At 37.8% G+C, this 27,504-nt stretch overlaps 1 protein-coding gene across 1 annotated transcript; it reads right to left on the bottom strand.

The window, feature by feature from the left end:
* Nucleotides 1-15: 15 nt before the first annotated feature.
* LOC129748479 (proteoglycan 4-like) lies at nucleotides 16-27,423 on the bottom strand. The gene is made up of 3 exons (XM_055743120.1): nucleotides 27,305-27,423; nucleotides 26,189-27,234; nucleotides 16-2,238 (listed from the first exon to the last, which is right to left on the bottom strand). Exons 2-3 carry the CDS (start codon nucleotides 26,447-26,449, stop codon nucleotides 916-918), a joined length of 1,584 nt encoding a protein of 527 aa, XP_055599095.1. The 5' UTR covers nucleotides 26,450-27,234; nucleotides 27,305-27,423; the 3' UTR covers nucleotides 16-915.
* Between the last annotated feature and the right edge of the window lie 81 nt (nucleotides 27,424-27,504).

Genomic DNA, 27,504 nt, shown 5'->3' with positions numbered 1-27,504 from the left:
AACAATGCATTCAACTGTGAATATAAGGTTGTCATTTTTTATTAACTTTTAATCAATACATTACATAACAGTTAAAGTTTATACATCTTCTAACAACTAGAATTATAAATATGTACAGTAGGATGGCTTAAGGACGTGTTGTATTGAAAACAAGGTATTTATAGTGTTTGTGAATAATTATTTTAGGAGTGATACGACTTTTTCATTGATTTTTTTTAATTCTGTGCGTTTCCTATTTCGTTAGACTAACCCGTTTTTATTGTACAAATTCAAATTACCGTTTTTCTCAACCGATATCTTTGTCTATGATTTTTACAGTCATTTATCGCAGGGCGAATCTTAAAACACTTAAGTTGCACAGCAAAACTCGGTCGACTAAAACTGCTGTTAACTGGTGTTCATTATAGTCTGTCTCTCATTAGAGTGCCGCAAGGCAGTCCTCTGAGACCTCTGTTTTTCACATTCTGAGCGTCAATTGATAATTTTCTATTTTCGTTGTGGATTTCAATAGAATTGTTTTTTACATTTCTCACGTACACTTGCTAGGCGTGTACGGATAAGACAGAAAAAATAACCTCAAAAACTTTCCGTACAAAACGGCCGACAATCCCGGTCGTTTTCCCCATAATTGAAAAGTGTTAGTGCAACACCCAGCAGCAAATAGGACTATTGGACATTTTGTGCATGTGCTGACGAATTCGTAAATAAATAATCACTATGATGCTTTCCACAAACTGATAAAATGCTACAATCATTACTTCCTGACATCATAAAATAAATCAGTTCGCACACGCTCATTATTTATCCAAATGATCCTCGCATAGACTCGATTTGCGTGTCAAGTCTTCAACGCGTGTATGTCAGTCTTAGTAACACGACGGGTTATATCGACACACTATCTTCTATTCTATCCTGTTATTTGTTCACAATCCGCAGCTTGCCGTTTTCCACAATATCGAACTTGACATCGCGCAGGTTGGTATTACCCATGAATAGGTCCTCTTTCCTCACGCCAACGGTCGTCTTGGTGCGAACCGTATCCGGGTAGTTGTTCGGAGCTTTGGACATTTCTTTGGAAAAACTGACGAAGGAAGTCAGTATGGGTTCGGCACCGGGTTGGTCCGCTTTTGGAGCCGAAAGTTTACGTTCGTTGACCGCCGGAATTGTTCCATTACTACGAACCACCGGTTCCTGTCGTTCAGCTGCTTCCAGGTCGGTTAGGATCCGGAAAACTGGCTTAGTTTCTTCCTGGTAGGGGGTTGACGGTGCAGTTTTAGCCTTGTTAATACTTCTTGGCAAGGTAAAACTTGCTTTAGGATGAGAGATAAGTAACTTTTTGGGTGCGGCGTTAGGATCAAGTCTTGCCGGAGTATTATTAAGTGGCGACTTCGGTATATTACCGAATTTGGTATCCAGGATAAGAGTTCGCGGAGACGAAGGTGCACTATTAATAGGGGCGGGAGTTCTCGGTGATTTCGGTAACGTATTGTACCCATTGCTGATGGTAGTCTTCAGCGGAGTTTTGGGCGTTGGTGGCGAGTATGTGGGTTTAGGTTGTTCCACCAAACTGATGGGACTCTTCTGTACTGGCTTAGGGTTTTCCACAATATCTGTATGTGACACATAGCCACCGGACTGAGTAAGGGTTTTTATCTGTGATGGCCGAATTGATGCGGTTCCACTTTTCACTTCCGGAGATAAAATACTATTCTTCAGGTGACCTTCGTTCTGGCAAACGCTTACATCTATTGTTAGCGGTTTTCCTGGGGGAACTTTTTTGATCTTTTCCTCCATTTTTGGGCTTTCAAGCGGTTTAGAAGCTGCCATTGAACCTTTCAGTGGTGAATTGCCAACAATTGACCTTCCCAGAACGGGACTTTTAATAGAACTACTTAAGCCTTTGCCGATGACCGGAGATTTAATTTCAAGTTGTCGTTCGGTTTGCGAACTCTTCAAAGGCGCCTTATCGACGACATCCCTTGCCGCGGGGCTCTTATCAGATGGCGACTTATTTACCGGGCTGTTTACTTTGAGCTCAATTACGGTGCGATTTTGTTCCATTGATTTCTCTATCTCGCTTTGCTTATTACTGTCACCACTCTCAATGTCGTCCTTCTTTACTTTTCTCTTAAGTGTGTTTCGAAGCTCCTGCTGTAGGGCATCTTTGATATCTTCGGATTGACCGGTGGAACCGTTGGAGGCCTCCTGGGGCTGAGGCACATTGCGATTACCGCCATCCTGTGAAAAGTAAGCGAAAAACTAAGATAAAAAAAAATCGAAAATATTTATTCGATAAACATAGATAAAGGTATTTGTTTAGTAGAGTCGAATTTTTACATTGAGGTACTTTTATATTTCTCATTGTGAGAACTATTGAAAAAAAAACTTCTATGATTTTTTTTTTATCTTTTTATAAATTTAGAGAGGTTGGCAAATGGTGGATAGAGTGCAATACGAGACCCCATAGACAAGAAATAACCGAATAGGAACTTCGGTAACGACTTTCAGCATGAAAACACGGACTACGGACACGGAAACTAGAAACACTAGAATTTGAACTTGTAATGTGTTGACCCTTGCCCAGCCAGCTAAGCTGGCTTAACTTGCTACTGAAGCTAGCCGCCTCAAACTGGAAATTCTGGGACAGAGCGAAGTCCGTTGGCCTAACACTGGAGAACACAAGAACAGTCCGGGGGAGTCATGCGAGAGAGGAGAACACGCTACCCGGGAACTAGGAGCTGGTTTTCCGTTAGCCTGCAGGCCCATGCGGCCCCCATTAGATGGGAACCGATAAACGAGAGCCAGATTCAGAACACGGGTTAGAAACCTTACAATTGTCCAGTGTTATGCGCCAACTGCCGTTGCCGATTTGCAGGAGAAAGAGCAGTTTTACAGTCAACTGAAGCGCAGCGTGGTTGAGAAAATTCCAAAGGGTGACATCCAAATCCATTTGTAGAATTTTGTGGCAACAACAACGTGGTGATCGATGGATCGCTCTCGAGATGAAAAGGACATACGTTTAACAGCTAGAATCCCGAGTCTCGGAATTGCTGACAGACGGAACAGTCGAAGAACAGTGGTGTGGAATCAAGAATACCTTTATCACGACGAGCCATACTACATACTCTCGGTGAAGTTTGTGGAAGAAGAAGTGAATGGATGTCGGATGAAACTTGGAGGATGGTCGATGATCGGAGAAAGGCAAAAGTCGGAATTGAGCAGGCATGTACCGGGTCAGCCAAAGCAGCCGCCGGATTACGATATGCGGAGCTGGAAAAGGCAATGAGCTTGTAGACGAGACCCAGGAGAGGAAACAGAAAAAAAAGGCGCTCAAATGTCAAATTGATCTGATTAAATCACCGATCAGTGAGCAGGCATCAAATTTTGTTTCATTAGAATAACCATTCTTAAAACTTTGTTTTAAGTTTTGCATTGGATAAGTTTACAAGTTTCACCAAACTGAGCATGCCTCATCTATGAAACAACAGCTTTGTTGATTTTGTTTGGTTCGGGCACGAATTTTTATCATAAACGACTAAAAATCTTTTCAAAAAGTGCTCATTTTTTGTAGAAAAATAAAAAATGCTGCAGCAAAGTTTCTATTTGCCTGACCAAGGACGAGACAAGAGAGCCTGGACAACTCCCTAGCCGAAGAGGGAGAAAGAGCCGCCGTCAATGGAAATATTCGATTACTTTATGACATATCTCGCCGCCTCAGTGGTGCAAGGACTAATACAAGAATGCCGCTGAAAGACCGAGCAGGTCAGTTATTGACCGATCGAACAGATCAGCTCAAACGATGGACTGAGCACTTCGAACAACTCTTCCGAATCACGAATAGCGATGGCCAACAGAACCCGCAGCTCAAAGCGCCAACAGTAAGTTGCAATAATGGCGTCAACTCGGAAGCGCCCTCGCTGGCTAAAATAGAAGCGGCATTCAAAGACATTAAATCCAACAAAGCGCCTGGAATCGATTGTATTCCTGCTGAAATGCTCAAAGCCGACCCTGCCTTGTCAGCACAAATGTTGCACTGTCTTTCCGCTGACATTTGGGATACTGCAACATTCGCGGCCGACTGGATGCAGAGTATCCTCGTGAAGGTCCCAAAGAAAGGAGACTTGACAGAGTGCGGTAACTGGCGAGGCATGATGTTGATCTGTACAACCCTCAAAGTACTCTGCAAAGTGATCCTGAACAGGATCCAGGAGAAAATCGACGCTACACTCCGACGGCAACAAGCTGGATTCCGATCCGGACGATCATGTGTGGACCACATCACAACACTACGAATCATACTGGAACAAATCAACGAATTCCATGACTCTCTTCTGCTGGTGTTCGTTAATTTCGAAAAAGCATTCGACTGACTTAACCATGAAAACATATGGGCGGCTCTAAGGCGACAAGAAGTCCCAGAGAAATTACACACTACGAAAAAAATCTGTAAAATCACATCACATGTGATGTAAATAAAAAGAAGCATCATATATGACGGAATTTTAGTGCTAGTTGGAAATTGCACGCCAGAAAAATTTTGCAACGTGTAAAATTAAAAATGATGTAAAATTTTGCATCGTGTAAAATAAAAAAGATGTAATTATAAAATCACTGAATATTGAAAGAAAAACTTTCCAATTGGAATTTGTTTTGTTTTATTTATGGATAATATGATTCAATCATGGAATTTTCTCATTTAAAAAATAAAATGCTTCTATAATTTATATTGTTCATTTTATAAGGTGTCAAAATTGTTTATCTTACAAATATTTTCAATAACTTTTATTTTCTTCCTCGAAGTACCGGATCCAAAGTTTAATTACGGGGAACCGCTTCCAGAACCGCATCCCTGCTTCTCGAAGGTCTCCGGACACTATCAAAACCGATAAACTTATTCGCGCGCGGGGAAAATGCTTATACAAAATACTTTGGTGCAACAATTCACTTAACAGTTTGTTTACATTTGTCTGGTTCTGTTCTTGGCAGTTTATAATTTTACATGACATTATCACGTTCAGTGTATTGTAATATTAATTAAATTCAAATTCAATGTCCTTATAACATTCCGTGTCGTGTAATTTTAAGCAATTTCTAATTCAGTGTTGTTGAGAATCTTGTGTGAACAAAAAAAAAAATTGAAAATTACATTATATATGATGTAAAGAAAAAAAAGCATCACATATGATGGAATGTTCAGTGCGAGTTGAATATAACACGTCTGTAAATTTCGACTGACATGTAAAATATGAGGCATGTAAAATATTTAAGACGTGTAATCTTCAACTCGCACTGAAAGTTCCGTCATATGTGATGCTTCTTTTTATTTAAGTCATATGTGATGTAAATTTACATCTAATAATCGCGTTCCGTGTCGAGTAATATTTTGGTCATTAGATTTCAGTGCTGTTAAGGATTCAACTTTTTTTATTTTGTAAATTTACATTAATAAATCGCGTTCCACGTCATGTAATTATAAAGGTTTTCATTTTCAGTGTTGTTAAGGATTCAGATTTTTTTTCTGTGTAGTCCATCTCATCGAAGCACAGTACGAGACATTTTCGTGCAAGATCTTGTCCAATCCAATCCCGGTAACTGCTGGAGTGAGACAAGGATGTATTCTATCACCGCTACTTTTTCTAATCGTAATGGATATGGATGAGATTCTGACTGGATAGATCGATTGTGCACCAACGACCTTGACCCGGCTGACGATATTGTTTTGCTCGCCCAAAGACAACAAGACATGTAGAGCAAACTCAACGATCTCATCGTAAGCTCCAAGGCAGCAGGTCTCAAAATCAATGGCGGAAAGACCAAGTCGATGGAAATCAACACAGAAAACCGTTCCAGTTTCGTGGTAGCTGGGCAACAAGTTGAGATAGCGTAGTGTTTCCAGTATCTTGGTAGCCAGATAAGGCCTGATGGTGGAAAAGACATCGGAATTCGGAACCCGGATCAGAAAGGCCCGATTTGCGTTTGCGAGTTTTCGGAACATCGAACGAACGAACGAAAATCCGAATCTTCAACTCAAACGTCAAATTCGTATTGTTGTACGAGTGTGAAAGTTGGTGCACATATGCGGTGACGACGCGAAAACTGCAAGTATTTGTGAATCGCTGCTTGCGGAGTATCACCCGCGCTTGGTGGCCTGACAATTGGATCTCAAATATGAATCACATCGCCGGTGTCTAGAAATCGAGATTCGGGAACGTAAGTGGAGATGGGTTGGGCACGCGCTGCAAAGAAATGAGAAGCAGATTTACAGAGAGGCGCTTGAATGGAATCTAGAAGAACATCGAAGAAGAGGCAGACCCAGAAACTCGTGGCGGCTAAGCCTAGCAGCCGAAATACGAACTGTCGACGAAAGTCTTAACTGGGACCAAGTGAAGACACTGGCTTCGGATCGTCAACAGTGGAGGTCTTTTACCACGGCCCTATGCGCTGGAGAATCGACGTGGGACCATTAAGTAAGTATTCGAAAGTTATGTTAGGCATAAAAAAATCTTTATATCATCATGATCAGAACTTAGATGGTACCCAGATTAACAATTTAGACTCAGTATTATAGTTCAGTTGTTAACTTCCGACTGTAATATGATTTTTGTAAAAGTTTTATCGGCTAGCATTAGGTAACGAACTTCAGATAGACTTTAAAAGTGCCACAAAAAGAGTTTAGATTTAGCATGTAAACTTAGACTCAGATGAAGAAAATATTTTAAAAAAATCGAACAACTACCCACACTACCAAAACTTTGGAAATAAATCATATTAAAAATAAAGATTCAGAAAAAGTTGGCTGAATAAGTACATATTAATGTGATTTAAGCATTTGGGAATGTTTTCAAACCAAAATGGAACCAACTGATCCAAATCCGCTAGCGAAATAACGTGGTTTTCGGAATTCCGTATTTTATAGGCGCTTTTTCCACCGGGGATCAACTTTAAGCAGTATTTACGGCCTGTTTGAGATTCTGAGTGATTTTCAACCGACAGTTGCTCTTGCCAAGGTCTTTTGAAGGTATATGGAGGGTCCATGAAATGATCGATGATGACCGATGAAAAATTTGAAATACCTGGAGAAAATTATGTGTCCGTCTTAGCGTCCGATCTAGCAACTTTTATTTCAAAACATTAGTTGCTCAATATCGTTAAAAACGGTTGAAATTTACGAAAATGTTGCGAGTTATAGACTTCTTTCTGAGTAGCAAAAATTACATCAAATTGTACCTTCTCAAAGTTTTTGTTTGTTTTTTTTTACTACTCTGAGGCCTTGCAACACTTATACTCAACAAATGCAACACTTATACCCAATCTAACAACGAGAGATATTTGCGTCGTTCAGGTTTCGCTGCCTGATAGAAAATACGTCTACTGTTCAGCATACTCACCATATGAACAATCATCCCCTACGGATGATTTAAAAAATGTTATTTCATTCTGTGAATCACAAAATATACCTCTTGTAATTGGCTGTGATGCCAATGCCCATCATTTTGTATGGGGTAGCTCAGATATCAATCTGAGAGGCTTAAATTTAATGGAATATTTAAGCAGCACTGATTTAGAAATTCTAAATGTAGGAAATAAACCAACTTTTGTTAGGTGTGACAGAGAAGAGGTGATTGACATCACACTTTGTTCTAGAACAATTTCTCAGGAAATTTCAAATTGGCATGTGCCTAACGAAGAATCGATTTCTGACCACAGGTTTATCTATTTTGAACACTCAGGTGAGTTTTTAGAAACAATTACATTCAGAAACCCAAGAACAACTAATTGGGACCTATATTTGGAGCATATTGCTATTAAATTTCATGGATATACACCTGAAATTACTACTCCTTCTGAGTTGGATGAAGTGGTTGCAAAAACCACCGAAATTATTTTAAATTCTTATGAAGAAGCGTGTCCCTTACGAACGTTGAAATTCAACAAAAACAGTACACCATGGTGGAACTCAAATCTCAGTAAATTACGAAAAAACTGCAGACGCTCTTGGAACCGAAGGCGCACGGAAGGTTTTGATGCCTTCAAGTTGGCTCGCAGAGCTTACCGGAAAGCAACAAGAGCTGCCGAACGCTCAAGTTGGCAGAACTACTGCACAAACATTTCAAGCTTGCACGAAGCAAGTAGGTTAAATAAAGTCTTAGCCAAATCAAAAGATTATCAGGTTCCATACCTTAAAACCCCTAGTGGTGATTATACATCAAACGACGAAGAAACATTAAGTTGTCTATTCAATACTCACTTTCCAGGATGTGTTGATCAAGATTCATCGATAGAGCCTGAGTTCTTTTCTGGAAGTCTAGATTCCTTGCATTTTGCTCGGAAAATAGTTACTACAGAATCGATCAAATGGGCAATCGATGGTTTTGCTCAATACAAATCTCCTGGAAGTGACGGTTTATTTCCAGTTTTGCTTCAAAAAGGTTTCGATCATTTCAAACACATATTAAGAAAAATAATGATAAGCAGTTTTGCTCATGGATATATTCCTAAACTTTGGCGGCAGATAGCCGTGAAATTCATCCCTAAAGGGGGACGATCATCATACGACGAAGGAAAAAGCTTTCGTCCTATTAGTCTAAGTTCATTTCTATTAAAAGCACTTGAACGTTTAATTGATCATCATATCAGGCAAGAATGCCTTGTCCAACATCCGCTTAATGCGACACAACATGCATACCAAACAGGAAAATCAACATTAACTCTTCTGCACAACGTAGTACATAAGATTGAAAATAGTTTTTCACAGAAAGAATCATGTCTAGGAGCATTTCTAGACATAGAAGGAGCATTTGATAATGTCTCGTTTACATCAATAATGGATGCGGCACTACATCATGGAGTGCCTAGTGTTATAACTAACTGGATTAACGCAATGCTAAGAAACAGAAATCTTCATTCGTCTTTAAGACAGGCTTCAATAACAAAAGTTAGCACACGTGGTTGCCCACAGGGAGGTGTACTATCACCTCTTTTGTGGAACCTAGTTGCAGACGGCTTGTTGAGAAAACTCAATGACCGTGGAATACCAACCTATGGATTCGCAGATGATTATCTTCTGCTGGTAAGAGGTTTGTGCATAAGCACATTATTTGATATAATGCAACAAGCTCTGCGCTCTGTTGAACGATGGTGTTCTCATGTAGAACTTTCAGTTAATCCTCTAAAAACTAATATTGTTTTATTTACTAAAAAACGTATCACCCGCGGGGTGCGCCCTCTGCTGTTTTATGGTTCCGAAATCACCGTGTCTAATCAAGTTAAATATTTGGGTGTCATTCTTGACTCCAAATTGAACTGGTCCGATCACATCGAATTCAGAATCAAAAAAGCATGCATGGCCTTCGGACAATGCCGACGTGCAATCGGAAAAAACTGGGGACTCAAACCTAAACATATTCACTGGATTTATTCCACAATAGTAAGACCAATTCTGGCCTATGGGTGTCTAGTGTGGTGGCAGAAAGGAGAAGTTGCAACAGTTCGGACTAAACTAAATCACCTTCAAAGAATGTGTCTTTTGGGGATGTCCGGATCGTTCACTACAACTCCTACTGCAGCACTAGAGGCTCTGTTTTCTATCAAACCTCTACACTTGTTCCTAAAACAGGAAGCCTTCTCATGTGCTTTTCGTCTACAGGCAGTTGGTCTCTGGCTGTCAGGAAATATCGAAAGATCATCGAGTCATACAAATGTGTGGCCTGAATTAGTTAGATTAAACAAGTTTAATTTAGCGCCAAACGATTTAACACTCTCGAGTAGTTTTCCCTACATGGGATTTAAAGTCAAATTTCCTTCTCCTCAAGAATGGTTATCAGGTTTCGTAGAGGACCAAATGTCCTCTCATATTGTATTCTATACTGACGGTTCATTATCAAACGGCCGTGCAGGTGCAGGAATTTATTGTCACGAGTTGAACATAGAATATGCTCAACCTCTAGGAAAATATTGTACAGTCTTTCAGGCTGAGCTATATGCTATTATGTATGGAGTGCAAATTGCACTTCAAAAGAAGATTATGTTCAGAACAATTTACTTCTGTTCAGATAGCCAAGCAGCTATCAAATCACTCAGTGCTTCCAGTTCTAGATCAAAACTGGTAATCGCATGCCGAAAAGCAATCGAAGAACTTGCTGAAGGCAATGGATTAAACCTTCTATGGGTACCCGGACATAAGGGAATTTTTGGAAACGAATGCGCCGACGAACTCGCTAGAGCTGGGTCGGAAAAAGAATTTTACGGACCAGAGCCGGCTGTCCCAATATCGCCATGTTGGTTCAGAAACCAAATTCAAACTTGGTCCTCTAACCAGCATGAACGATACTGGGAAGAGTTGGACACTTGTCGTCAAACTAAATTATTTTTAGAAAAACCATCTCCAATCATATCGAGTTACTTATTAACTTTAAATAAATCTCATTGCAGCATCTTGATCAGAGCACTCTCCGGTCATTGTAAACTCAACTATCACATGCACAACATTCAGCATGCTGAATCTCCAGTATGTGGTAGTTGTGAATCAGATGTGGAAGATCCCTTCCATCTTATATGTAACTGTCCCTCATTTGCCAGACTACGTTTTCGTACTCTGGGATCTTACGTTTTAAGCGAATCTGAGTTTAAGAGATTAAACTTAAAAAACATTCTATCATTCCTTACCGAATGTAGAAAAGAGCTTTAATGCTAATAATCCCTAATGGAAAGGCTTTATGCCATCTTAAATAGATTGAATTTATTTCTTCCTTTTATAGGTTTTTCAGGTTTCTCAGGTAAATGATGAAATCTTGGATAAAAAAAGGCTAGGCACAATTTTCCCGTATGTTTGGATAACGTGCCGCTATTAAGCCTACCCCCATTCTGATGCCTGATACCTGATACCTTCTCAAAGTTTTTGTTTGTTTTTTTTACTACTCTGAGGCCTTGCTTGCTGTAAATCAACAAAGGGTCTCGGAAGTGTTGACACTATTTGGCAAACATATTCCAATCATTAGATTTGTGTCAAACATAACATAGTAATATTCGTAATATTGGAATTGTCCGTTTTATCTAACTTTCGCTTACTAGATTTTTTTTAACTGGTATAAAATACCTTCCTACTTATATTCTGAATGAATTTTCACTTAGATGAAAACAAACTTGCACGATAAGAGCAGTTCATAGAAATGATTTTTCAAATATTTGCTCGATAAAAATGAAAAAGCTGTAACAAATATAAAACGAGAAGATGTTGTAAAATAATCACCAGTGAAATTCAGACTATCGCAAAAGTTGAATTAGTGGGAAAGGAAGGCATATTAATGTTATCACTTTTCCACGCCCATCGCCCGGCGCAGTGCAATAATAATTTATCACAATAGCAAGAAAGATACTTGGAGCTTGGAGGAACACTTTGCAGAATTGCCGTTTGTTGTTGCCATTAGGTTGGCTCATCTTCAGTATTAAGTCAGTCGCACGATCCAACAAGCACCTGGTTGGGCGGCCTTTTTGTTGAGCACAAAAATCGGACAGGGCAAGTGTAGAAGTACACGAAAAAATACGGGTATAGGTACGTCCTACCCATCTAAATACGTAAACAGCAGTCAGACCGGCAAATCGTCAGACGATTCATTATCATAAACTCAATGTCATCATTAGACGTGTGGATCATCATCATCGGTGGGAATTTTTTCAGGTATTCTATATTCTATGTACTTTTCCTATATACCCGACTCCGAGACGAGACCGGTTGCCGGACGGACATTAAACCACCGAGACCGCAAAGCAAGTGCGTTACAAATGATGAGCCAACCTGAGCTCCTCCTTCACTTAGGTTTGTTTTGGTGGATTTATTTTTGTTTTATCTTAGGTTTTGGGCAATGTTCTGCAGTACGAAATCACCAATTCGTCCGGGGAATTATTATTCATCATTATTTTGTAAACCCCATTATTTCGCTAGTATCACGACGCTACGATGGCGGGGTTAAGTTGCGATAGTCATCCAACAATCGCGGTTAATAGCCACTTGTTGCTTCTACTTTGATGAAAACAATCCCATTCAGAACGGTCATTTTGGCATGATAGCGGTTATCTGATATACGACCATCAAGATTGTGGATTTGATAAAAAAAAAATTATTTTTGGATTTGGATTTTTTTTGTCCAACAGGCTATCTAAGACCTGTTAAATTTCAAAATTTTTATTTATATTCAAGTTTCGAATGAAAAGTGGCAGCAAAAAAGACTGAAATGTCCAAAAACGATAAATTTTCACCGATCCCCCGACAGCCCGGCCAAATATAATCAATCCATTAATGAGCGACTTATCAATCACATGGCGTCGTCAGTCAAGTATATTGATTAAATCGCAACCGCTCGACTTAAGTCAATGTATAGGTAGGAACTATCCGAGACTTTTGGATGAAAGGAAAAACACATCTTGTGAAATTTATCGCTCGCATCCGTGTACGCTAAAATATAATTCGTAATTATCGGTTTCCACGATCCGCCCTCCCTGGACCGGATCTCTCACAGTTCATTCATTTGGAGCGTTTTCATGATCGTTTTTCGTACAAAGTGCAACCATCAACCAAACAATTGTTTCACATAGCATATTAATTGCAGAGTAGGTACACACGACTTAATGCTTAGTTGCTCGGGTCTTACACTTTCTGCTAACAAAACACAACCACAGAGCTTTGTTTTTCCTCACTAGATATTTCATTATCGCTCGACTTTTCTTTGAAAGACTAACTACGAACTAAAGGTACCTCTGCTAACTTGGCCATTCATTTGTTTACTTCCCTAAGTTGAGCTCAATGGGTTCAGGTCTTCTGAGTCAACTATACCTTCCTGTGTCGCTATGATTGGTGTAAGTACAAAAGTTTATAAGTCGAACGCTTTCCGAGAAGGCACTAAAAACTTAGAATCGATAAATCAACATGGGTGACGTCACGTCATGACACTTATGAATCAACCTCAGTTGTGGGGTAGATATTCATTCTTTTTGCCTAAGCTTTACGACTTTCTCATATATAGACCTATACAGTAAGATTTCGCTTGTCAAATGGTCGTACAGACGTATGAGACAAATATTCTACAATCATAAGAAATGTAAGTAAGTAACTGGGTTTAATTGTTCAGTGGATCAAATTGATTCTAAAGATCGAGTCAAAACACTTGGTATCAGGCCCGTGCAAAGGATTGTTACCGGTTGAGCGTCTTGCCCTACATCACCACATTAAGAACACTCAGGAAAAGCGGAGGTGGGTGTGAACGCACTCCACTGAAGCTTAGCTAATTCCTGAATGTAGGCAATAGTCAAGTCATTGAGATTCGATATTTAATAAAATATCGACTTGCTTTTTTGTACATTCCTAATTCGATAAATGTCTCATATAATATAATTTATTTGATTAGATATTTGGATAAAAAGAAATTAATTGTAATACTAAAATCACACAAGCTAGCAAGGGACTCCCAACGGTCAATTTAAAAGCACGACACATTTCAACTACAGACTCACAGCAACATCATACAAGGAACAGGTTAAAAGGCCTTTTTATTGGTAAAGGTTGGACATGAGCAAGGAAAAACGGAAATAGATTTGTATGAAAGGAAAATATAAGGGGCAGCAGGCTGATATGCGATAGATACACGTCTTTTCCGCTGCAGAACGCAGAACTGTGCACATCGCAACCACATCACAGTTTTCTAATATAAAGTGCGTTAAAAGAGGAAAAAAAAAGCTATATTGTGAATTAAGCGAAAATCAGGTAGCTTAAAGCGAGTGTTATCCCTTAAACGCAATTCTAAGACCTGTTTGTCCTAGGGCCCATTTTATTCCCTTGGCTGATAGCCAGAGCAAAGTGAGGTTAGGCCAGGCTGTCTGAGGTGCAGCTTCCACTAGGAAACACCAAGGATTGGTTGGTCCGCCACACTGAGCAACCAGCTTGGTCCCGAGTCATCCAGCCGAACGTTATTCCGGTCAACCGTAGGTGTAGCTCACCGCAGGTTGAGCCAGCGGCAGGTTCTACCATCTGTGGACATAGCAACCAAGCCATCCAAAGTCATGCATCCAAGCCGGCCAAGTCAAATCACCTGGTCGTTCGCCTAAACGATATTCTCCTACCATACTTCCAACCGTCAACCAACAGTGCCGCAACCAAAGGTACTAGCCAAACCACCTGGTCGTAGTTACCGGGTCAACCATCGGTAATCCCGCCATCACACGAAATCAGGCCTAATCCCGTCGTAGCAGCGTTCCAGCACCAGCCGGCTTACACACCACACCATACACTTTACACAGGTTTGTAACAATACAATTACTTAACTAGAAGACCGGCGTTTTTCTGCTGTCCAGTGAAAGTCCCTGTTTTGCCCAAGACCGCCCTCGAAGGCCTCCGTTGCCGTCGAGAGCCAGTCAAGTCGCCTAAAAAGAGGCCGATGTAGTGCCCACCCCGGATCAGTTCTCGTGGCTCTAGACCAAGAACTGGGGGGATTGCTCTAGGTCTTAGTCCATCTGACTTAAACAGTATTAGGATCCGTCCATGAAGGGGGGGTTACGAAATTCAAATCTTAAATCTTTATAAAAATAATATAAATCAAACCTTCCAAAACAGATCACAATGAAAGTTTCAAATCAATAGTATATTCGGTAAGTCATTGATAAAATTTACAAAATGATGTTTCTTATTCTGAACTCGTAATTTGCTTCTAAGTAATTTCTAAGCAGTCTAGTTTTAAAATTTGAAATAAATATTCACAAAACACAGATTTAGAAAAAAAAATCTAAAATAAATAAAGTAAAGAAAATAATAATAGGGTAAAAACACTATATATTGAACACCATCTTTGGGATTCAGCGAATTTGTGGTCAATACAAAAAATAACGAAAGATCTTTTGGATGAAATTTCGATAGTGTAGCATAAGCTTGTCCCACAGCATCGAACCGGTATGATTTTTTTCACAGAAATGTATTTTAAAACCATCACTTAGCCTTTTTATTAAAAATTTTGCTGGTCTAATATTGAACAGGCATTGTTTCAATCAGAGATGATAACTGTCCGAATGTCATTTGACTTTTTTCTGAAGCCTAGAGCGACACTCATCAGTACGAAAACGACAGTCGCAGTCATGCCTTTTTCGCAATTTGTGAATGTTATCGCTAAGAAATTCCTTCGAGAAAATGTCAAATAACATTTGGGATGAATGTCACAACTTGCATCGAGATTGTGATAGTCATGTAAAAAAAATGTTACGATAAGCTGATGAAAGTCGGTCGTTGCTTCGATGACATTCATATTGGCAAATGTTATGGCGACATTAACATTTTGAATGTCACAGAATATAATCGTAACATTCATGGGAAACTCAATGAAATGTTATTAAAATGAATGTGGCAGCAGAGGATTTTTTTTTATTATCTGACGGGTTTGCGCCGGGGGTCTTCAGATTTTCCCCAAAATTGAAAATTTGGTTCATTTTTGCGACTTAAAAACACATGTATTTTTTCAGGTTTCTATCATTTTTATTTTTTGAGTTAGCTTCGGTTAGATTTTTTTGTCAATAAAAAATAACCATTTTTCAAAGCTACACAACTCTGTTATTTTTCAACGGAAATTATGAATTAGCACATCAAAATGCATTGAAATTTTATCAGCTTTCCAAATAAAATAGTTGAAAAAAAAATAAATAAAGACCTTCAATATGAAAAGTAGAAAATAAACTTCAAATGGCGTCTAAAAGTACCGTCTGCACCACTGAATATTTTGCAAAAAATATCATTGAATAGCTCAATTTATGATGCAACTTTCATCTGAAGACACCAAAGTGGGCCATCATTTCCTTGAAGAGTTATGAAAGAAATAATGACAACAAATCTTTTTTTTTTGCATAGAAAACAAACAATGGTCGAACAACTGCACTCACATATGGAGATAGCAAGCACTTCTAACAACATGGAAACAAAAGAACTTACCAAAGTAGGTAAAAAACACTTTTTTTGTGCTTTGTAGACTGCCCCTACTCGCAAAACAGTCCCATATGAATTTTCGTCATTTTAGGTCAACATAGGGATTCAAAATAAAACACTAAAAAATGAGGTTTTGTTCTACAAATTTCGAAAAAAAAATATCAATTTGTGGCTGTCCTATATGAAATTTACCCGAATAACAGTTCCATATGTGAAATACCGTGGATTTGTTTACTTTTCAATGCTTCTTTCGGCGAAATAGTCTTTGATTTATTGCTTTGAATAATTTAAAAAAATTTAACTCACTTGATGTCGAATGATGCACACGAGTTTTCGAAGGCAAGTCTGACTTCCTTAGGAATGACTGAGCGAAAAACTATCGGATGCAATCAAAAATCGTAAAAAGATTCAACTTACAATGTGGAATTTACGATATTTTGTATGTTTCTTTTTCTGAAAATTGCATTTAGAAGTTCAAAAATAATCAAATTTAAGTCTTAGAAAGTAGCTTGGTGAGAAAAAATATTCTGTATGGGACTGTTATGTGAGTAGATTTGAAAAAGGTTTCAAATATGGTCGATTAACAGTCCCATAATGAATAAAAATTGTGCTCTCGACCTTACCAATAACCCAATTTCGAACATTTCAGGTCTTACGATTTATTATGACAACCTATAAACGATTTTCGTTTATGCCGAAAGTGGTGATCACAACTTAGGAATGTATTCCAAAACAGGAAAAGCTGATTTTCTGCTTGCTTGTTTTTGCAAATGGGACTGTTATGAAAGTAAGGGCGGTAGAGTGTTGCAGCTAAACTGACTTCATGTTATATCCAAAAATCTAATAACGTATTCGTTTATACCCAGTTTTGCACCAGGTCACAACAAGTTTTGCAAATTTTGCTGTTATTTTTAGAAGTTTATGCGCTCAGTTTTGCATCCGTAATTCACCAGATTTGATTTAAAATGGACGGTGGAACACTGAATATTCGTTTGTGAGCGATCGAGGTAGCAAAACACTGACGACGAATTATGTTCGTTCTAGTATGGTAAACCTCAAAGCTGGGCGAATGGAGAAAAAGAATTCGGTAAAAGTATCATATTTTCAATGTCATATAACCTACAATGGGAATAATGCTTTCTACAGCCTGGGCTGGCCATATCGAGCTCTTCGATTATTTCTACATTTGTGCCACACTCTTTGTTTTTGATCAATGGGAAAGGATTTTGGTGTCCAGTGCTTAGCTCCCGATATAAAAACTATGTAAAGCACGTCTATATTTCATTTTTAATCACATTTTTATGATCCCAAACACAGGGAATGAACCTTCTACTATTGGCATTGATGCTTCACAATGATCTTTGGTCGAAAAGCTAATAAGTTATATAGCATATAACCAGGTTGTAAAAGCAACATTTCCATTATTTGTTATATCACATTAACAATACGATACTACGAATTTTGGTTAAAATTTTAAGTCAGTTATGCTGCAAACACTCTACAAAGCACGAAAAAGTAGTGTTTTTTTACCTGTTTTAGTAAGTTCTTTTGTTTCCATGTTGTTAGAAGTGCGCGCTACCTCCATATGTGAGTGCAGTTGTTCGACCATTGTTTGTTTTCGTCGCGAAAAAAGAGATTTATCGTCATTATTTCTTTCATAACTCTTCAAGGAGTTGATGGCCCACTTTGGTGTCTTCAGATGAAAGTTGCATCATAAATTGAGCTATTCAATGGTATTTTTTGCAAAATATTCAGTGGTGCGGACGGTACTTTTAGACGCCATTTAAAGTTTATTTACAACTTTTCATGTTGAAGGTCTTTATTTATTTTTTTTTTCAACTATTTTATTTCGAAAGCTGATAAAATTTCAATGCATTTTGATGTGCTATTTTATAATTTCCGTTGAAAAATAACAGAGTTATGTAGCTTTGAAAAATGGTTATTTTTTATTGACAAAAAAATCTAACCGAAGCTAACTCAAAAAATAAAAATGATAGAAACATGAAAAAATACATGTATTTTTAAGTCGCAAAAATGAACCAAATTTTCAATTTTGGGTAAAATCTGAAGACCCCCGGCGCAAATTGTCAGATAATAAAAAAAAATCCCCAGCAGTAAAAACGGTTCCTTGCTGACTTTGCCATGTGGACTGGCCAATTTCGCAATCCGAAAAATCAAAATGATCAAAATGAATAGAAAATTCTTGGCCGTGGCCAGGGTCAGATGGCCTCGAACCAATTTTTCTATCAATTCCCATCAGGTACAGTTCAATGGCTTTCTATTTATGTGTCGCAAGTTAAAATCTGATCATTTTGATTTTTCGGATTCCGGAACCGGCCAGATTGGCCGTGGCCAATGAACTTCATGACTGTCAAAATCATGACATTTTTTTAATTTTTCCACGACAATCACGGAATCCAAAATTCAAAAATGTCATTCCGACAGTCAGAGGACCAACAGAATCTTCGACTGTCACAAGTCAAAAATATTATCGAGATGAACAATTCGATGACATTTTTCTGAGCGACTGTCATTGCAAAACTGAATAACATTTTCTCCAGTCATTTTACATTTTTTTGGATGACCGTAAATGACATTTTTGAATGTCATTGGAAAATGTTATGCGACTGTCACGATCCCGACTGTCTTTTGGATGACATTCGCATCACTGGTTTCAATTATTCAACACGTAAACATTGGAACTTTAATTACATTCAGGGTATTTGGTACCTGTTCAAGAACTAGTGCTTCTATCCTAATTGTTATTTATTATTCATCTTATTTTTCAATTCTTTTCTTCATTTTCAATTGAAGAAGCTGATCTACAGTCTTTTTTCTGAAGCATGTTTTTTCCGTTTTTTTTAGACTTTGAATAACGGAAAACTTAAGTGTTGTATGTAAATGTTGTTTGTTTTCTTTTTTCCGGGATTTTCATCCTCGCGGATGATTCATCCCTTGTTGTATGTAAAAATGTCTGAAAAACATATTTGAGTTACATTACAAGGTTCCCAAAACTATATACTTTGTAAAAAGGTTTGGAAACAAAAGAGGTACAGTAAGGTTTTTTTACGCTGTAATACGCGGTAAAAATCTGCGTAAAAAACCGTGTTAATTTCATTAATTAATGTTGCTCAAATAGCCTTTTTGTGACATGTCAATCTCATCCATTCAGTTTTAAAAGTTACAAATTAGGTCTCAAATAGCCTTCTATGGATTCGTAGTTCGTTGGAATTTCAACTCAGACCTGACACATGATACCTGAGACCTGAGACATGAGACTTTGGACCTGAGACCTGATACCTGAGTCAAAAAAGTGTGCGCCGGCCAATGGGAGATACCAAGAATAAAGTAGTATAATTTTTTTTAAAATTTTTTCATGAATTGTCATAAGATTACCTTAATTTTTTTCATAAAAAGTATTCCGATAAAACGAACGGTTTTTAAGATACGCGTATACTATCCCATACCATAACTATCCCATTTCTAAATGAACTTAGCTTCAAAAGGTGATACGGTCAAAATTTGGTCAATAACAACTTGACGTATTTCTTTCAATTTTGCATTTAAAAAACCTGAACACCCCTAATTTTGAAGGTGTGTGTGTAGAATGTTGCTCCTATTTTGATTTTGGAATTCACTCTCCAGTTGTCAAAATGCCGTCCAAGAAGCGTATCAAAATTTTGCTCGCGCATCGCGAAAATCCGAGCTACCCGCACGCAAAGCTGGCAAAATCGTTAAAAGTTGTCAAATCAACCGTTACAAATGTAATTAAAGTGTTTGGGGAAGGTTTGTTGACAGCCAGGAAGTCTGGATCTGTGGGATATCGAAAACCGGAAGCCGCTGGGACGACAAAAAGAGTTACCGGTAGTTTCAAGCGAAACCCTAACCTCTCTCTCCGAGATGCTGCAAATAAGCTGGGTGTATCGTCTACAACCGTGCATTGAGCCAAAAAACGAGCCGGACTATCGACTTATAAGAAGGTAGTGACTCCAAATCGCGATGGTAAACAAAATACGACGGCCAAAGCGCGATCCCGGAGGCTGTACACGACGATGCTGACGAAATTTGACTGCGTGGTAATGGACGACGAAACCTACGATAAAGCCGACTACAAGCAGCTTCCGGGACAGGAGTTTAATACGGCAAAAGGAAGGGGAAAGGTAGCAGATATTTTTAAGCACATGAAACTGTCAAAGTTCGCGAAGAAATATCTGGTTTGGCAAGCCATCTGTACCTGTGGCTTGAAAAGCAGCATTTTCATAGCTTCCGGGACTGTCAACCAAGAAATTTACGTGAAAGAGTGTTTGAATAAACGTCTGCTGCCTTTCCTGAAGAAACACGGTTGTTCCGTACTGTTTTGGCCGGATTTGGCATCTTGCCGTTACGGTAAAAAGGTCATGGAGTGGTACGCCGCCAACAACGTGCAGGTGGTTCCCAAGGACAAGAATCCTCCCAACACGCCAGAGCTCCGCCCAATTGAGAAATACTGGGCTATTGTCAAGCTGAACCTAAAGAAGACCAAAAAACTGCCAAGGACGAGCAGCAGTTCAAAGCAAAATGGCTTTCTGCGGCGAAGAAGGTGGACAAGGTGGCTGTACAAAATCTGATGGCAGGGGTTAAGCGTAAGGTCGAATTCACAGTGCGCGCGAAGCGAAGTGCGAAGCGAATTTCTAATTCGCGCGTAAAACCGCTTCTCATTGAAACACGTTGAAAAAAACATCGACCGGCCACAGTGCAAGCGAATTCTTGTGCGAAGACCCGGCTCGATCGCGCGAATTCATCCTGTTCATCCGGACATACACTGAAAATATTCTCTCGAATATTTTGTATCGCAAATGATTATTTATCAAAAAATCTTTTTCAAAAGTTTATTTATTTAATTATCATTGCCGTTTCTGTCTTGGTTATGATGGTATGGTGGTTTTAGTATTTTTCAATTGAAACAAATTGTAACTGGCAATAAACGACCGGTGGCATGGAAGCCCCACAATATGTGTATAGGGTGAAGGGGCTGAACGGATATAAGTTGGAATTCGTTGTCCGACGCCATCTTGAAATCCAATATGGCCCCTTCGACTCAACTTTAAAATGCTGGAAATGACTAAAAAGCACATGAACTCCCACAATATGGGTTTTAGATAAAAGTGCTTAGTAAGTAGAAGTCGAATTTGGCTGTCCGACGCCATCTTGAAATCAAAGATGGCGATTTCCGCTTAATTCAAAATGCCGTAAATAACTGAAAATCGCATGATCCATTCACAATATAAGAAATGAGTAAAAGTGATCAAAAGTAGATGAAAAATGACTGACAAAAGTTTAACAAAAATTTTGAGAAAACTGCAAAAAATCACTGAAAGAAATAAACAAAAATATGTGTTATATAAATGAAGTAATATTGACAAAAATATAACCAAACTGTGGATAAATATGAATAACTATTACTAAAATTTAAAATATTACAAAAATTGAGAAAAAAATATATGACAAAATTATAATCAAAATTTGACAATAAAATGACCTGACAGAACTAATATAAGGACAAATATATGACAACAAATTAACAAAACTGACCAGATAATAATAAAAAATTTACAATAAAATCACAAAAATGTGACAAACATATATAAAACTATAAAAAAATTATTACATAGGTGGTAAAAATATGACAAAAATCTGACAAAATCATGAAGAATGAGATAAAAATATAACAAAATACTTTCAAATATATGTAAGAAAAATGGTAAAATGATGACAAATGCGACATTAAAATTACAAAATTTTAACAAAAAAATGACAAATCCAAACATATAATGATGAATATGTTACAAAAATTTGGCAAATATGACGAAAAAAAGACAAAATCAAGACAAATCTATGGGCTTGTGAGATGTGTAACTCAGTTGGCAAGTGAGTTCCCTCCTAAGCCAATGTCCGTGAGTTCAAATACAAGAGTGATCATCTATAACTATAGTAACTATAAAAAAAATCAAATGAACAAAAAATCTGACAGAACTATGACAAAAATACGACAAATGAAAACATGATAAAATCATGATAAAAATGAAAGAAAATGACAAAAATCTTACAGTACTATAACAATCTTTGACAATTTTGTTTTTTTTTATCATAGTTTTGTTACATTTTTATCATATATTTTTTCATAGCTTTGTTACATATATTTATATCACATTTGTAAGATTTTTGTCACTTTTGCCATATTTTCATCAAAGTTTTATCTGTGTTTCGTAATTTTTGTTGTTATAATATTGTAATTTTTATCACCTTTGTCATATTTTTATCAAAGTTTTTTCAGCGTTTCGTAATTTTTGTTTTTATAATATTGTAATTTTTTCCCATAGTTTTGTTATGTTTCTGTCATAGTTTTGGTAGATTTTTTTTGTGATTTTCAGTCATTTAAAATATATTATAAAGTTGAGCGGAAACCGCCGTATTGAATTTTAAGATGGCGTTTCATAGCGCCAGACTGCAAAATTCGACTTTTACTAATTGATTCCTTTCACCTAATACCCAAATTATGATAGTTTTATGCTATTTTCAGTCATTTAAAACATTTTTATGTTAGGCTAAAGCCACCATTTTGGATTTGGGCGTCAAAAATCTATTCTCCGATGTCCTCATAAAGTCCAGGCACCTAGTATTCTTGTCCTTAAGATTCCTTTTCATAATCCCTGCGGTCCTAGAACGCGCAAGGTTTTTTTCCGAGGTTTTCCGGAATTAACGTGGTTTTTCGGAACTAACGCGGATTAGTTTTTTTTGCGCGGTACATCTCGATTACAGTTTTGATCCTGCAAATTAATGTGCAAAGATTTTTTCACGCGTGATTAATTTTTGCAAAACACCGAAGGTTTTTTTCAGTGTTGAACCGCATCGCAATTCGCGTGCACTGTGGCCGGCCTTTAAAAACGAACTTGCGAAATTCATCCGGTGAATGAATATTTCGCTTCGCAGTTCGCTTCGCGCTCACTGTGTTTGTACCCTAAGGCCCGGCAATTCGGCTTTTGAAAAGCGGAAGCCAAACTGAATTTTTCCTGAATTTTATAGCAATTAAACTTGAAAAAGAAATTTAATCTGATTTTTTAAATAAACGATTTAACCGATTTACACGCGTTTTCCCTTGACCAAATTTTGACCGTATCACCCTTTACCAATGTGATATTCCGCAAAAGATGCAACGTCTTGAGTGGTCTGGCCTTGAGTCAAGTGCTGAATTTAAACACTCTGGCGTGTTTTATTATTAGATTCGTACATACTTCAGATGGTTACAATTTACGAGTTTTAAGAGAGTCAGCTTAACCGAGGAAATTTATTAAATTGATTTGTGTTTTTTAATCCAAGATAAAAATCTCAAAGACTCAGTCTTTGAACTCCTTTCCCACACAAAAAGTGATGATTATTTAGAATTTAAGCAGTTAAAAAGTATCTCAAAAACGATTCATTTGTTCAGAAACTTTCCATGAAGGAAATGAAGCTGATAATCACTGTGTTTTTTTTTTTGCCTTTAAACGAAAAAAATCGGCATGCCTGAAAATTTGCCACATTATAGAGGAGACCTCTGCCCTATCCAATGCACTATTCAGAAAAAAATAAATCAATCGGAGGGTCTAAAACAACTTTTTTGTTTTTTTTTTTTTGAAGATTTGTGAACAAAATCCAAGAGCAAAATTGTAAACTTTTCGTAATAAGTTCTTCTAAGAACTTCTAAATTTACATTTTTGAACTTAGATGTGTTTAGATTCTTTTTAAAATGAACAATTACGGATGAAAAATAATCTTTTCTATCCGGTTCAAATTAGCTGCAAATACTGCCGTTGGTAAAAAACGATATTGCCAATAACAGCAGACAGACAATTCCCTTGAGAAAGACCACAAAAAATGGTCGAAACGTCGGGTATTTCAAATAAAACGTTGTTTGATTAAAATCTCAGACCGTAAAAAGCCAAAAATTATTATTCATGAACAATTACTTTTTTTTAACTGTGGCCCAGAGATGGGTCTTGACTGATTTGATTCATTTGTCAGCATAAATAAAAACTTCATGAAAACAATGATATTAAATAAAAATTGTAGAGCAGGTAGAATTTATTAGAAGCATTATCATCACATACCAAATTTTTGTTCGGCACTTTATAGTAGTAAGCCCGTGTCATTTCTTCTAACTTTCTATCCGTCTGAAAAATTTCATAATCTTAGGATGTTCTTACTAAATTAGCAAATAATTTATTTAGAATTCAAAAAAGCAAAACTAAGTGTTTGATGTACTCACTTTCTTCTTGGCGGTCTGTAGTTAGTCTCTCAGATTTACAGAAAAAGATCTGGTTCTACAAAGGTAATGTGCGATCAAAATTTAAAAATGATATTGAATTAACGATTTAAAAAAAAACGTTGCAATGCTTTTTGATATTTATCAAACACGTTGTGTCAACCTCCGATGATTTCTATAAAAAAAAATATGAGTAAAGCACTCTTTAAACTGGAAATTCGAAGTTGAAGAAAACCATTTTCATGGAAACACACAAAAATTACATAACATTCTATCATAACAAAAAAGGGTTTTCGCAAGCAAACAATGAACATATTCAATGATCATTAACACAAATAGATTTTTTTTTCTAAAACCAAACGCATACTCCATAGGGGTCGAAAATAGTACCAATAAATCACTAGAGGAAAAATATATTGTTGAATGATTCAATTGTAGCTATCTTCTATTGCTTCTGTTGCTTTTGTTTATTTGCAACAGACTTACCAGTTAATTTAAAAGCTAATTTGTATCGTTATTTTTTTCAATTTTCTTCGAAATTTAACATTTTAGCCAAAAATTTTGTTTTAATACATTTTTATCAAATTTTTTTTAAGTTTTGAAGTTTTTGAAGGAATCACAACAAAATATAATCACAAAAATGTAACTTTTGAGGTTGTTCTTAGGAAAAATTATTAGAGAAAGCTTGAAAATTTTTCACGTGTACACTAAGGTTTTTTTTTACAAATCTGAGACCTGAGACCTGAGAAACTAGACAAGAGGCATGAGACATGAGACATGAAACATGAGACATTAGACATGAGACATGAAACATGAGACATGATACATGAGACATTAGACTTGAAACATGAGACATTAGACATGAGGCCTGAGACCTGAGACATGAGACTTGAGACATGATACATGAGACATATTTCAGGTCTCAAGTCTCAGGTCGCATGTCTTTTGTCTCAGGTCTCATGCTCAGGTTTCAAGTCTCATATCTCTTGCCTCAGATCCCAGGTCTCAGGTCTCAGGTCGCAGGTATCAGGTCGCATGTCTCGTTTCTCAGAACTCAGGTCTCATATTTCAGGTCTCAAGTCTCGGAGCATAGATTTTCCCAACTTCAAAAAGATTCTAAGTGTTTTCCTTTGAAAAGAACTTAAAATATTTTCGTTCAAAAATCGTGTTAATTCGCGAAATCCTTGTAAAAAAAAAAGCCGTGTAAAAAAGTCGTGTAAAAAACCGTGTAAAAAACCGCGTAAAAAACCGTGTATTGTGTTGGTAAATCTTCAAAAAAGAAAGTTGTTCTAGACTTCCCGAAAGTTTTTTATTTCCTGAATAGTGCGTTGGATAGGGAAGAGTCTCCACTATAATGTGGCAAATTTTTAAAGGTGCCGTGATAATACGTTATTCAATGAAAATTTCACAGAACAAGCATTTATACAAAATATCTTAGTCTCGCAATTTGAAGAACACAGGTAGACTTCAATAAGTTTTCAACGTTCACTTCCCTGAAACGATTTATATGGATAATGACGGTCAAAACATGGTTATCGTGAACATCGATTCTCTTTTATCTAAATGACTTTTGATAACGAGCGGTGTACCGAAGGCCTTAAAAATAGATTCCATACGCGAAAATTTGCCACATAATCCACGTTTCTATTCGGCCATTCTTATCAAATTCGAATTATCGAAAGGTATCGCCAAGTTGGTTTTGTTGATGTTCTCTCCGGAAAAAAATTCTTTAAAAAATTTATCAATTAAGACTCGAGAATTGTTTTAACAAAAATAATTATTTGAGTTCCCGAAATCGTTCGATGCTTGAAAATCGAACGTTTTCAAATGTAAAAATATTCTCGACACGTGTAACAAATACCCAAAAAATGTAAAATAATTGTAGAAGATTTTCAAATGAAACTACTTTTAGACCCGGTTTTTAGGCTAATTCGTGCCACGAACCAACTTACATTTTTATTGGCCTGCCGGATGAAGGCCGCCGTGCTCTTATCCTTGGTCTTGGTCGGCTTGAGCGTGACTCCGTTTCGGATATCGCTCATCAGCAGTTGCGTGCTCGGTGCAGATCCTCCCTCCTTGGCCGCCGATGTAATTTTGCCAATGCTTCCGTTTGTTGTGGCTCCTCCATTCGACTGCATCGGCGGGGGTGGAGGAGGTGGGGAGGCCTGCATCGGTCCACCATTTCCTCCTACATTGCTATCCAGAACCGTCATTGCTTTTTCTCTCTTTCCAGAGACTCCGGGAAACAATCGATATCGGCCCGACTAATCGGATTCGCGATCTTACACCAACTAAAATCCACCCTCTAATTGGTATGCAACTCGGCACAAGTCCTTTTTTTCTGGCGCTTCTATCACTTAACGGTTATCTTATCTTTGAATTCGCAAATTCCACACGGGCGGGATTCGTTATCAGCAAATCTCTCAGCTAAAACTAACTATATCTACTCACAAACGAAAAATTCGCTGTTGGTGGTTAAAATCACAAATAACACTTGACTGAGGCCACCCAGCAAAAATGACTGATGACGATGTGAGCCGCCTGAATTTCGGGGCTCAACTGTTTGCGCCTTTGATATCGATCACCTGGGAGCGCGCGCTTATTGACGACGACCTCTCAACATCACACGAAGGCATCCTGCGCCAGTTTTTGGAGATGACTCATCCGAGGACGGTGGCTTTTCTCCCAAAATTTTTGAAAAAACCCACCCAGGCTAGTGCAGAAAAAAAAATTCCAGCAATAAAAACAACGAAAAAAGGCACCAATAAAATCGCTTTCCGTCGATCAGATCTGGCTGGGTCGAGTGAAGCTGAATATGATAATCAAAGTCGAGGTGCGGCATCAGCCACTGACGGACGGATTGCTGCTGGTTGATGTTAGCTGATGAAGGCGAAGTGACTCACTGCCGGAGGCTTCAACGGACGACGACTACTAAGCAGCCAGTGGCTTCCGAACCTGCTCTACGGCGATTGGCAACTGTACTTTTTGCTTGACTAAGCTGCTGGTGGGGGAGTTGGGGTTAGTAGAGGTATTAAGAGGTAGGTGATCGGCGGGTCATAGGTACTCACCCGGTAGGTCGGTTAAATCGCGTCTGTCTGTAGTTCGTGTGCTAAGTTACGCTCTGTTCTGATGGGAAGTGTTTTTCAACTACCACTACCCTTAGTATTAACCGCAGAAAAAAAACGCAAACGGGCTGCTGATTGATAAAGCGAGCGCGCGAGAATCTTCATGACGATATTCGATACGATTGGTAGTCAGTGCACACTAA

The sequence above is a fragment of the Uranotaenia lowii genome, chromosome 2, assembly GCF_029784155.1.
Source record: "Uranotaenia lowii strain MFRU-FL chromosome 2, ASM2978415v1, whole genome shotgun sequence".
In the NCBI taxonomy this organism is placed as follows: domain Eukaryota; kingdom Metazoa; phylum Arthropoda; class Insecta; order Diptera; family Culicidae; genus Uranotaenia; species Uranotaenia lowii.
This window is presented reverse-complemented; position numbering and strand designations above follow the sequence as displayed.

What these genes read in the sequence shown, in the direction of transcription:
- LOC129748479 (XM_055743120.1), bottom strand. Translation starts at nt 26,449, where the DNA reads ATGACGGTTCTGGATAGCAATGTAGGAGGAAATGGTGGACCGATGCAG. An exon ending in TCCGGCAGGCCAATAAAAAT is followed by an intron (nt 2,239 to 26,188) that starts GTAAGTTGGTTC and finishes TACTTTTCACAG; the next exon opens with GATGGCGGTAATCGCAATGT.